At 42.3% G+C, this 12,994-nt stretch overlaps 2 protein-coding genes across 5 annotated transcripts in view; one reads left to right on the top strand and one right to left on the bottom strand.

Moving 5' to 3' along the window:
- Positions 1 to 2,554, bottom strand: part of MTRR (5-methyltetrahydrofolate-homocysteine methyltransferase reductase) — a 37,884-nt gene extending 35,330 nt beyond the window's left edge. For both annotated transcript variants that reach the window (XM_066374638.1, XM_066374629.1), the window contains exon 1: positions 2,487 to 2,554. The gene's annotated coding sequence lies outside the window, so the exon portion shown is untranslated. The remainder of the gene's footprint in view (positions 1 to 2,486) is intronic.
- Positions 2,555 to 2,679: 125 nt separating this feature from the next.
- FASTKD3 (FAST kinase domains 3) lies at positions 2,680 to 11,663 on the top strand. Of its 3 annotated transcripts, none has more exons than XM_066374660.1 (7): positions 2,680 to 2,751; positions 3,777 to 5,244; positions 5,967 to 6,052; positions 8,107 to 8,281; positions 9,435 to 9,504; positions 9,837 to 9,951; positions 11,332 to 11,663. In XM_066374660.1, exons 2-7 carry the CDS (start codon positions 3,807 to 3,809, stop codon positions 11,428 to 11,430), a joined length of 1,983 nt encoding a protein of 660 aa, XP_066230757.1. In that variant the 5' UTR covers positions 2,680 to 2,751; positions 3,777 to 3,806; the 3' UTR covers positions 11,431 to 11,663. The 3 variants fall into 3 exon arrangements, 2 of the variants coding, with proteins under 2 accessions (XP_066230757.1, XP_066230748.1); XM_066374651.1 differs by having other exon boundaries at positions 2,690 to 2,747; XR_010750159.1 differs by lacking the exon at positions 11,332 to 11,663 and having other exon boundaries at positions 2,690 to 2,747; positions 9,320 to 9,504; positions 9,837 to 9,915.
- Positions 11,664 to 12,994: the final 1,331 nt, after the last annotated feature.

A 12,994-nucleotide genomic window follows, 5' to 3' on the forward strand; every position in this document is an offset into this window, starting at 1 on the left:
GAAAGTGATTTTCTTTGAAAAATTAAAAAAGGAAAAAGGAATCTCTTTTTAAATAAAGTAGTAAACAGCCTGAACAGGCGGTGCTGCAGTGGATAGAGCAGGGGTCCCCAAACTTTTTACACAGGGAGCCAGTTCACTGTCCCTCAGACCGTTGGAGGGCCGGACTATAAAAAAAACTATGAACAAATCCCTATGCACACTGCATATATCTTATTTTAAAGTAAAAAAACAAAACGGAACAAATACAATATTTAAAATAAAGAACAAGTAAATTTAAATCAACAAACTGACCAGTATTTCAATGGGAACTATGGGCCTGCTTTTGGCTAATGAGATGGTCAATGTCCTGCCCCATATTTGTCACTGCTAGCCGTAACAAATGATATGACGCACTTCGGAGCCATGACGTGTGCATCCCGCGTCACCGGAAGTAGTACTGTACGTGAGCGATGCTGCACTTTGCAGCATCACTGACCACCAATGAAAGAGGGGCCCCTTCAGGAAGTGCAGAGGGGGCCGGATAAATGGCCTCAGGGGGCCGCATGCAGCCTGCAGGCTATAGTTTGGGGACCCCTGGGATAGAGCGTCAGAATGGGATGAAGAGGACCCAGGTTCGAGACCCCGAGGTTGCCAGCTTGAATGCGGACTCATCTGTTTTGAGCAAAGCTCACCAACTTGGACACAAGGTCGCTGGCTTAAGGGGTTACTCGATCTGCTGTAGCCCCACGGTCAAGGCGCATATGAGAAACAAATCAATGAACAACTAAAGTGCCACAATGAATAATTGATGTTTCTCATCTCTCTCCCTTCCTGTCTGTCTATCCCTATCTGTCCCTCTCTCTGACTCTCTCTTCTGTCTCTGTCAATAAATAAATAAATAAATAAATAATAAAGTAGTAACAATCTTCAGGTATTAATTCTCCCCCATAATCTTAAAAAAAAAAAGACTCCAACAATATACAAACAAAATTGAAATACACGTCTCTGAATTTGCTTGTTAGCATTAATTCTCAAGGAATTGTAAAAAGAGAATGTATCAGACTAGGGAGAACAGAGGAATGAAGCTCTAACTCCTCTAACTCCATGGCTCAGAAATCATTCTGGGGTCAGACTACCTGGGATTCAATCTAGGGTGGGTCACTCACAACTGCAAAAATGAAAGTATGCCCCCCAGAGGATCTGAGCCTCAGCTCCCCCACCTTAAAGTGGGGGTACTCACAGAAATGTCTGCTGACAAAGACCGACGAAGCAAAGCACCTGAGCAAGGGCTGAGACATGGCACTGTTCAATAAATCTGACAGTTTTTTACTTGCTCTTTTAAAAAAGGTAAAAAAAAAAATCCATTAAAATTGTAGGAGTCTTGGGACAAACTAGATTCTAATGCTAAATAAACTAGCAATAAACTTAAGTACTTTTTATTTCAATACTAAATATATGTAAGTGCATATGTTTGTACTTAAATGTGTATAGATAGAAAGCACATATATCTAATCCACTCAATTGTTTTACCAGTCAGTACACACATTTTTCCTGAAGAGAAACCAGTAATAAAATACAGAACACTTACAGACTTCTCCTCATACTCATTCAGTGTCTATAACCAGGGGGCTGTCAGTTTCTAGGGAAAAACTTAATCAGAAACCCAAATCAAAATCTTGGCTTTCCGTAAATGAACCACAGTAATTTTATGCTCCTCTGGTCAGTTCCGTCTAAGGACAAATTCAGCAGCAAAGAAATTAAAACGTAAAAGAATCGCGTTAGGGAACATGTTAATTAGGGACGCTAAGGGAACAGCACGGCGCCTGGCAGACAGTGGATGCTCGATAAAAGAAACAATCAAGGAATGCGTAAACGAGAATATATGAAGACACTACACATTTAGGGCTCACTGAGAACTGTGAAGAATAGTAACAGAAACGCCACCGCTTATTACTATTATAACTAAGCACCTGCAACACTTCCTGGGCTTCAGAAAAAGAACCGAATCCTTTCATCCTCTAGTCACCTTATAAAATAGGTACTGCTCCCCACGTTTCTCAGAGGCGGTTCCCGGCATGCAGAGCAGGGCAGGCGGAGAAGCGGTGGAGCAAGACACCCTCTCCCCCGGACCGCGCTCGGAACACTCCTGAGCGCCAGCTCCCGACACCGCATCGTGTCCCCGTGTCCCCGCGTCCCCACTGGGCCCTTCACCCCTATCTAGAAGAGTTCAGAAGAAGGATACGGACGGAGGAGGGACCACAGCGACCTGGGTCCAGCTCCGCTAACGCAAACGCCAGGAGGTGCCGAGGAGGTCACCGGGTCGCCGGCGCAGCCCGTCTCCGGCCTTCAGCCCACGGGCGCCAGGTTACTGATCGACCAGCGCGCACAGAGCCCGGCCGGGATAGGAACGACGGGGCGCGGAGGCCAGTGCCCTCACCGACGCGGGGCCGCCTCCCCCTCCGCCCGTGCTGGGCCTGACCGAGATGCAGAGGCTACAGAGTACCCACCCAGGGACGCCGAACCAGGGATGCCTGGAGAGCGTGGGACCGCGGCCTTAGCTCCAGCGCCTGCGCACTCTGTCACAGCGGCCGAGACCAATACCAATAGAAAACTCGGAGGGAGCTGGACCAATCACAGCGCCGGACGTGAGAGCGGCCTCCTGTTCCCGCTCGTGCGTCGGTTTGCTCGCATTCGCTGCGGCGTGCGTGTACGGAGGCTCACGAGGCTCCGGGTCCTCCAGGAGCTGCTCCGGGCTTCGGCGGGCTGAGGTCGGTAGGTGTCCGCGCGGGCATAGAGCTCGGTGTGTTGGGCCCATGGCGTCGTTAAGTGCCCGTGGTGCTCTTGCCCGCCCAGCTCTTCTAAGACCGCCGCTCCCGCCTGGTGCTTGAGCGCAGGTCGTCGGGTCCCTGGTGTCGTTTCATTCTAAGGAGGACGCAGCCCTCAGGGCTCCCAGTCCCCACTGCCGTGCACAGTCGTTTCCCTAAACTCACAGCGGGGTGTTTAGGTCTAGAAGGCCACCCCGCCCCCGTCTTTCCCCTTCATTGACCTGCATTGTTTTAATTTTTTTTTTTTCCTGCCATTTGCCAAGCTAGACTTTTTTTCTTCCTTAATCCTAATTTTCAAGGAAACCAAACCCTCAGGGCCTTTTAAGCATATATTTTTAAAATTTTTGTTTTACATTCACCTACAGGAATTTTGGCCTCTTGACCCTTTGCCTTTTTTCAATTATTATTACAGTTGAGCTTTGAACTATACAGGCAATAGGGACACTGACACCACCACCCCCCCCCCCCAACCCTTGTATAATCCGGTTTGACTTTTGGCTCCACCAAAACTTGACTATCGCCCTGGGGTCTCCCAGCCGCTGATGGAAAATAGTTTTAACCAAACGTAGTGCCTTCCACTGACCAACTTCTAAAACGCGTTTTTATGTCTGCATTGCCTTTTTTCAAACTCCAGGTCTATCTTTGACTCTCACTAGCTGTGTAAAGTGCATAAAATCACTTGCTTGCGTTTCAGTTTCCTCACCTGCGAAATTATAAAAATGCTATTTCTTTGAGCTGTTGGGAGCATTAATTTAGTACGTGTAAAAGCACAACAGCGCTTGGGAAATGGTGGGCATTAGTATTGTTAGATGCTAGCCACTTTTCTAAGCATTAGGATGCAGTGACTCGGCTCTTCTGGTACTTAAGTTTTAGTGGGAAATCACTTATTTGTGGTATTGAACCTTGGTTTCATAACTATTGATGAGTCATTTTCTCAATGTATTTGACCATGTTTTTTACTCCTACATTTAGTTATAAATCAAGAGTGGAGAATCCGATGGCATGGCTTTAATTACCTTGCGGAGGAATCTTTGTCATCTATCCGATTTTCGGATACACGGAGCTCTGTCCGCTATGAAAACGCAACCTGTAAATCATGTTCACAAGGCAGTCAAGGAGCGTCTGTGCCCATGGGTCTTCTGTTCACTACAGCCTGGGCCTTTCAGGGTCAGGTTCCATCATGCCTGTTGTAAAAAGTTTCATTCAGAAAATGGAAATGACCTTCATCCAGTTGATGAGCCAGTGTTCCCTCAAGTACAAGATTGGGACAGTTTTGAACAAAATCTCACAAACATGGACGAGCAAATGTTTTACAGGAGACTGAAAAACTTGACTTCATCAGAAGAAGTGCTAAGTTTTATAAGCTCACTGCAGACTTTGTCTGATACTATGGCAGCAGGAGCCTTACAACGGATTTGTGAAGTGGGGAAAAAAGATGATCAGAAGTTGCCAAAGGAAATACTAGAGAATCACATGTTTCAAGCTTTATGCGTTCAGTTTGAACAGGAACCCTCAACTCTGTCAAACACCAGTTTGGTGACTGCTTTACATGCCCTTATTCTGTTGTGTGTGGATCCCCAAAGTAGCTTGTTACTGAATCTGGTGGTAGAATGCAAACATCGGCTCACAAGGGGTAGCCTGGAAGTTCATAGTCTTTGTGTTTTTGCAGAATGTCTGCTTAAACTACAAGGTCCAGGTTGTGCAACACTAGACCAAATTATGTATCAATTGCAAGGTGAAAGGTTGGAAGAATTTACCCCTGAGGATATTGTGGCCCTGTATAGAATACTACAAACCTGTGCTGAAAAAGTGGACCAACACCAGATGTTTCTAAATAAGATAAACAACTTTTCTCTGTCAATAGTTTCCAACCTAAGTCCTAAATCAATGAGCCAAATGCTCAATGCCCTAGTGGTTCTCGATCAAACTCAGGCACTTCCTCTGGTTATAAAATTGGGTAAATATGTTGTGAGACATATCCCTCGTTTCACTAATGAAGAGCTCGGGAAAGTCTTAGAGGCTTTCATATACTTTGGACACCATGACAGGTTTTTTATAACATCCCTGGAGCAGCATGTAGCATCACTCTCTCTTACTTTGGAGCCCGAGGTTGTCAGCAAAGTCATGGGGTATTGCAGTAGAAAACAGATCCTTTCAAAACCCATCCTGAATGCAGTAGCTGAAACTTTTGTTTGCCATTCAGAAAAGTTTTCACCAAGTCAGATTTCTGAGTTGATTGAACCATTTGGAAAACTCAATTATTTGCCACCAAATGCCTCTGCTTTGTTTAGAAAGCTAGAAGATGTGTTATGTGCTCATTTCAATTCTTTTCCTCCCAAAACATTACTGAAACTTCTCCATTCGTGTTCGCTTATTGAATGCCATCCAGTCAACTTTATGGCAAAAATATTCAGCCCTTATTTTCTTCAACGGCTGCAAGGTGAGTTGGTTGTAACTTCCGAGACTGAAAAAATTAACCCGTGAATGTGTGATGTTTTCTAGTCACATATGTACAATATCTCTTACACTGAGCAATGCTTTGCCTTCTTTCATAATAAACTAAAGAAGGTATCTGAAGTTTCAGGTAGTATAAATGCAGAGTTAAAGAATGCTACACCATTGCATCAAGTGAGAAAAACAGATTCAGGTAAACCGACTACTGCCCTAGCTGAGAAACAGTATTGGGGGGGGGGGGCTGTGGAGTTGGCAGTGGTAACAGACACAGTAACATGTTAGAGAGAGCAACTGTAGAACTCTTTGTTTTTGTTAGTTTTTTTTGAGAGGATGGTATTCATCTTAATTGAAAGCCACCAAATATGTTAAAAATATCAATTTCTAAGAAGTTTCCACTAATTCAATATATACCGCTCACAAAAATTAGGGGATATTTTCAAAATGAATATGAAGCTATAAAATATCCCCTAATTTTTGTGAGCAGTATATTTGGTCCCTTTTAAGTACATATTCTCTCATTAGGAGCATCAGTTCTTGGAAGTTAAAATGACATTGGATTGATGGCAAGTAAGAAGGCATAATTCTAACATGTTCTTTTCATAATGCCATCTAAGAGTATTTTATTAGAGTGAGTAAATGAATGTTATTCTTCTTTCTCATTTCATACATCAAAATTCAGATTTATAACTGGGATGCTTTTTATTTCAGGTGACGAATTGTATTTGGATAGACTGAGCCTAGCACAACTGACCCAGCTTTTCTTAACCTCGATCCTGGAATGCCCTTTCTATAAGGTAAAAATAGGAGGTGTGTTGCTTTGTTTCTCTATGGGGGCAGTTTTCTTTTGTTCCCTTCCCCAAATCCCCCACCCTGACATGTTCTTTTTCTTAAGTTTCTTCTCTTTTGATTTGTCTCAACCTCATTAAAAAACAGAACTATTTACTTGGAGTTAGCGACCACCAGATAGCCTTTTCTTTGAAGAACGGACCCCTCTTCTGTTTTCTTGTCCTTGGAAGGACCCATTTCCTGCTATGTAAGATTTCTTGGAAGGTTTTCTCAAGTGCTGCCGGGTTTGATCCACAGCACTTGGAGAGCCACGCTGAGGGTGTTAGCCCCACAGCTGTTGGGCATGACAGTGACTCTGGACTGAACAGATTCTAAATCATCCCGGGTATGTTTTTAAGCCAAGGCTCTCATGGAGGTAAAGTTTGTGCGTCCCATTAGGTTCTCTGAAGTTTCATTCTCATAATGGTATCATGTACCTGGTTTAAAATCAAGCACAGAATCTCCAGATGTGCTCATCCCTGCCTGACCCTTTGTACTTGGCTGAACCACATTTAAGAGTAACTCATTTGGGAATAAGGTATAAGAATGGAAAGATACCAGTTAGTACTAAGCATATAATTAGTAGTTACTCCCAACCTCCTTCCATCCCTGAAGGAGAACAGTGTTAACAGCAGTTTTTATGTCCTAATGTACACAAACACATAGACACTATCTGCTTTCTTTCTTTTCATGGAATGGGACAAAGTACAATTTGCTTTTATGCCTGTACCTCATGGACAGTCATCAGGACAATACATAAAGATCTAATGCATTCCTTTTAAGAGTGGCATCATAGTTCCTGGTCTTTATCCTACCATTTCACCACTGATGGACTTCCAGGTTTTTTCCAGTATTCATCACTATCAGCAATGCTATAATAAACACTGGTATAGCCTTTCATACTGGAGCCTTTGTGCTTCTTTAATCTGGAGACTGGATTCCTGAAAGTGGAGTTACTGGGTTAATATTCCTTTAATACTGTCAGATTCTTTTTCCTCATAGCTGAGGATGTCATGTCACATTTCCCCAGCAATGAATGGAGGTAGCCATGTCTTCCCGCTTCTATTCCAGTGTGTCATTAGTTCCTTTACTTTTTATTCAACTCTGTAAGAGAGTATTATGTCCTGCTTTTAAATTTATTTTAATGAGCAAAGGTGAAGTTGAGCATATTTTCAAATGTTTATTGGTCATTTACATGTATTGTGAATTGCCTTTTTAGCCTCTCGCTCATTTATTTAATGGGTTGTTTTGCTAATTGTAAAACAGAGATTTAAGCTGTTATGCATGTTGCATGTATTTAGTTTTTAACTTTTTTGGTTTGATTTAATGGTTATGATGCCTCTTTGCTCTACAGAAATTTTTAAGTCTCTGTAGTCAGATATAGGTTTTCTATTTTGCTTAAGAATATTTTACCACTCCTGAGCTAATATCTATAAATGTTTTACTAAATTTTTAAAATATTATTTTCCTTACTACTCACTATATTTAGATCTTTAATCCACCTGGAATTGATTATAGTCTGATGTGTGGAAGAACTTTAACTTAGTTCTTTTCCAGGTGGATAACCAATTGCTAGGACCACTTATCACATAGCTGTCCTTTTCTTTCTAAATTGAAATGTCACCTTTATCATGTTTCAGTGTTAATACTTCAGTTGAGTGTTCTTAAGGCCCTTAAAGCAATTCTGAGAATTCCAAAAATCCCAGGATGTTTCTTGAGATGACATAACATTGTTTTCTCCCGCCCTCTTCCCCTTCCCTCCCTCCCTTCCTCACTCTTGGTGATCACTGACTACTTTTAAAATACATTTAAAATATATTTTGAACTCTTGCACCTGGACTATAACAAGGATATTTTGCATTGTCATTTTCAAAAAAATATTTGTCCTAAATCCCAGAAAAGTATCATTCATGCCTATAAAGTATTTTGGTCAGCCTTTTATACTTAGGTAGCCATCATTTTATTATGTGGTTGGTTTTGTATCTTATTTTTCTGTCTCATATTTGCACTTAACAATTTGTAGGGTCCAAAACTTCTTCCTAAATATCAAGTCAAATCATTTCTTACTCCGTGCCGCTCCCTGGAGACACCTATGGATTTCCAGCTTTTTAAATCTGTGATGATTGGACTGATTGACCTTTTAGGAGCAAGACTATATTTTGCCTCAAAAGTGTTAACACCCTATTATTACACAATAGGTGAGTAATAGGGAATTTTGTTGTTTACTAAACCTCAGCCTGTGTTCTCATTTGGAATATTTGGGACTTAGTAGCCATAGAAAGTCTGGAAATACAGTATGGACTGGCCCTTCCCCCAAAGGTGCATTGGAACGAAGGTGAGCTGTAGGGCTTGGAGTCTAGACTGTCCGGGCTTGAGTCCCCATGGTTTAGCCACATACTAGCAGAATGTCTTTGAGAAGAGTTTTTAACCTTTTCTGCACGCTTCTTTCTGTAAATGAGAGAATAGTGACCTCAAAGACTTGTTAAGGATTATATGGCGTAGTGTGGAGTAATGCCTGGAGTACAGTAAGTGCTCAGTAATTGTTAGCTGCTGTTGTATGATAGGCCAGTGCTGTCCAGTAGGGTAACCACTAGTATGTGTGGCTATTTACACTTGAAATGATTACAGTGTAAAAGAAAATTCAAAGTTTAGTCCCTCAATTGCATTAGCCACACTTCCAAGTGTTCAATAGCCATAGGCGGCGCATAGCTGCCATATTGGACAACAGAAGTATAAACGTTTCCATCATTGTGAAAGTTCTGTTGGACAGCACTGACTAGAGTCCAAGTCGTTTTGCCCTTACAATATTTAAGAATTAATGAGTAAAAGAAAATCAGCTCAAAAAGGACAGTTTTACAGGCTCCAGGAGGTCACATCTCACTCCCCTCTTGTACAGGCTCCTTTTACAGAGAGATGGCAGAACCTCAGGGAAGGAAGGGGCAGTTTCCACCCTCAGGGCCACAGGGAAGGGTGCAGGAGGCTTTCCCTCCCTGGCGGCTCTCAGCTGCAGTGATGAAAGGGTCGGTGTGCTAGGTGTCTAACTTTGCTTAACTTAAAGGATTTCTTCATGTCTGAAGGTTCAGTTGTGTGCATGGTTCTTGTTGTATGCCAGATAACCTGAGAACCCACTCCTTGTTTTTGTGTCATTGAGCCTTAGTTTAAGGCTGACTTGGTTGATCATAGACATGATTGCATTAAAATTCTCACCATTGTCTGGTGTGGTCATTACTTTGCAGCCTTCAGCCAGTTGGTAAATGCAGTGTGGAAGAATTCAAAACAGGACAAGGAGAAAAGGAAGATAGTGTTTGTGAGGGTATCACACGAAGAATTTTTCCTTTCTTCTCTCACCAGATGTTGAAATTAAATTAGATGAAGAAGGATTTGTATTACCGTTTACATTTGATGAAGACATATATAAAAGGTAAAGAAGACCATTGTGGTTAATGTTACAAGACTTAAGGTTAATATACAAGATTGTTTTCTTAAGAAAGTGGAAATAAATGAACTTTCTGGAAATTAAAACACTGCTTTGCAGCATCCAAGTTTTGGAAGCTACTTGTAACATTTTATAAACCTCACTATTAATAAAATTGAGTGCTTCCTCAACAGATTAAAGGATAACACAGTCATTATCCACTTGAAAATTGTATTGGCAAATAGGAATAAGCAAATCCCAAATAGACTCTGTTAACCAAAAATATATCATTATTTGGAGTTGTTTTAAAAATTGACTTTTTCTCTTTGAATTTTCAGGATAGCACTGTGTATTGATGGTCCAAAAAGATTTTGTTTGAATAGCAAACATTTACTGGGAAAGGAAGCTATTAAACAGAGACACCTACACTTACTGGGTTACCAAGTTGTTCAGGTATGATTTCATCTTTTTGTTCCCCCAAAAGCAGTTCCTAATTCAGATTTGCTTTTCCAGGATACTAAGTGGTCGGCCAGCCCAAAGGACCAAACTCTGACATCTAATTTATATGCCAACTTTGTTTCTTAGGCTTCAGTCTCTTTTTAAAATTTAATTTTATTATTTTTTGAAGCCAAGAGCATTTTATTTTAATTTTTACTGAATTTATGGGGGTGATGTTGGTTAATAAAATTATATAGGTTTCAAATGTACAATTTTATAATACATCATCTGTATGTTTTCTTGTGTTCAATTATAGTATTATTAGAATATCTGTTTTAATTTCCCCCTGATAAAAATGGACACTATAGGTGGCACAGTGGATAGAGTGTCGGCCTGGGACACTGAGGACCCAGATTCGAAACCGAGATCGCCAGCTTGAACGTGGGCTCATCTGGCTTGAACGCAGGCTCACCAGGTTGAGCGTTGGGTCGCTGGCTTGAGCCCAAAGGTCTCTGTCTTGAAGCCCAAGGTCACTGGCTTGAGCAAGGGGTCATTGGTTTGGCTGGAGCCCCCCCCCCCCCAGTCAAGGCACATATGAGAAAGCAATCAATGAACAACTAAAAGTGCCGCAACTATAAGTTAATGTTTCTCATCTCTTTCCCTTCCTGTCTGTTCTCCCTGGTACCCTCTAAAGATGGACACTATAGTCCATTAAAACCAGTATCTTTATTACCACTTAATGTATAAGGCCTATTTGTGTTTACATCATAAAGCACATAAGGTCTTAGGTGAGGAACCACAGTGAGTGGACATGGAGCTTCCCCATTTCTCTAAGCTGCCAGCTGGTCTGCCCTCTGCTTTCCTTTCTGGTTATTACATCTCCTGGTTAATTTTCCTAAAACTGATTGTGTCAGTGTGTGTTCAGAAGACTTTATTGTTTATTGCTGACAGGATAAAGTCAGAGCTCCTGGACATCTAGGCACGCCAGGCCCTCTAGTCTGTTGGCAGCCAGGCTCTCTGCGCTCAGTGCTTGCTTCCCTGTCCCCAGCCCCGTCCATCCTCACTCTGTCCGGCTGCCTCCACCACCACACTGGTCCCCACCACTCTGAGTGCCTGATGGTGGTCACTCATCAGCTCCCAGGTCAGGGTCTCCTTTCATTCTCATCTGCAGGGCCAGAGCCCCAGTTCTCTGCACGCTCTGCTCTGTGGCTACTGAGCCCGTGTGTACCAGTGCGGCTGAGGCACTGGGCCTCTGAGATGAATACGCTACTGTGATCTTTGCCCTCCAGGAGCTGACATCTGCCGTGGGGAGGGCACCACAGACAAGTGACCCAAAGACCCAGGGGAATCTCAGACTGTGAAGGGTTATGATGAATTTTTTCCCTCCCATTACAGATCCCCTATTATGAGATTGAAACGCTAAAGTCAAGACTTGAATTGGTGGAGTATTTACAAAGGAAACTATTTTCTCACAACTCTGGTGTTCGTTGGTAACAAGAAGGAATACTGGCGTCAGAACTCGTATCATGAAAAAATGGGTTTTCATGGGACTCAGTATAAGAAAAAGAATATAATTTTGAAATAGCCCTTTCTTCATGGACTGGTGATCTAGAAAGGGTCTGTAGTTTTCCTTATAACCATGTATACAATTATGGGTGATAAATTTAAAATTAATTTTTATTTAATATTAGATTCATATATACTTTTATACAATAAACAGAATTAAGTACAACAAAAGTATGTAATGAGTAAGTTGTTTTAAAATCTTGCATCTTGTAATAGTTATGTACTAAGTGAAAATTTGCTCTTTAGAGACCTTTGTTTCGCTCTTCTAACAAATATAAGAAATTTATCTCCCGTGTCCTTTTATATTTTCTTAGAGGAAGTAATATATGATAAGGAGGAGGAGTGAGGAAAACAGAAAAGTCTTCTGTATATAAACATAATTACAGATTTATGCAGAAATAATTCTTAAGTTAAGAAAATATGTTGGGCCTGACCTGTGGTGGCGCAGTGGATAAAGCGCCAACCTGGAAATGCTGAGGTCGCCGGTTCGAAACCCTGGGCTTGCCTGGTCAAGGCACATATGGGAGTTGATGCTTCCAGCTCCTCCCCCTTCTCTCTCTCGGCCTCTCCTCTCTCTGTCTCTCTGTCTCTCTCTCTCCTCTCTAAAAATAAATAAATTTTAAAAAATAATTAAAAAAAATATGTTGGTATGGAAGCTTTTTCTTTTAATAAAGGTATAAAGACATCAAAAAATATTAGTATGGCCTGACCTGTGGTGGCGCAGTGGATAAAAGCATCGACCTGGAAATGCTGAGGTCGCTGGTTCGAAACCCTGGGCTTGCCTAGTTAAGGCAAAGGCACATATGGTAGTTGATGCTTCCTGCTCCTCCCCCCCCTTCTCTCTCTATCTCTCCCCTCTCTCTCTCTCCCTCTCTCTCTCCTTTCTAAAATAAAAAAAAACAAAAAACATTAGTATGAAGTAGGGTTTGGGGAGGAGGCAGAGCTCTTAAGAGCTCTGGAGTTGGGCACTGGGGTCCTTCCACCAGCCCGGTCCGTGTCCTTGAGCAAGGATACATCCACTCCTGCTCTCACTGTGCTGAGCCTGTGCCGAGCATGTGAGCATAACAGTGTGTGAGTCTCGGCCTTCAGAGGGAGGCATTGTGCCCCTTTCATAGATGGGTGGACCAGCTCAGAGAGGATGAGTGTCCTGCCCAGCATTTCATGCCTCACAAGGGGTGAAAGATTTAAACCTGGTCTTGAGAAACAGACATGAGTGGCTAAGAATCTAGTCTGGTTTGAGCTCCCCCCTCACCACTTGCTGAGTGACCTAGGGCCCATTTGCTCAGGGGCACCCCTAAGTAATATTTGGGTTGTGAATAGCTTCCGGGGACTGCTGCAACAAAGTACCACAAACTGGGTGGTTTAAAACAACATAAGTTTATTTTCTAACAGTTCTGGGGACTAGAAGTGTGTAATCAGTGTCCACAGGGCTGTGCTTCTGAAGCCTGAGAGGAGGATCCTTCCTCACCTCCGATTTGCCTCACCACAGGCG

The sequence above is a fragment of the Saccopteryx leptura genome, chromosome 1 (assembly GCF_036850995.1).
Source record: "Saccopteryx leptura isolate mSacLep1 chromosome 1, mSacLep1_pri_phased_curated, whole genome shotgun sequence".
NCBI lineage: Eukaryota > Metazoa > Chordata > Mammalia > Chiroptera > Emballonuridae > Saccopteryx > Saccopteryx leptura.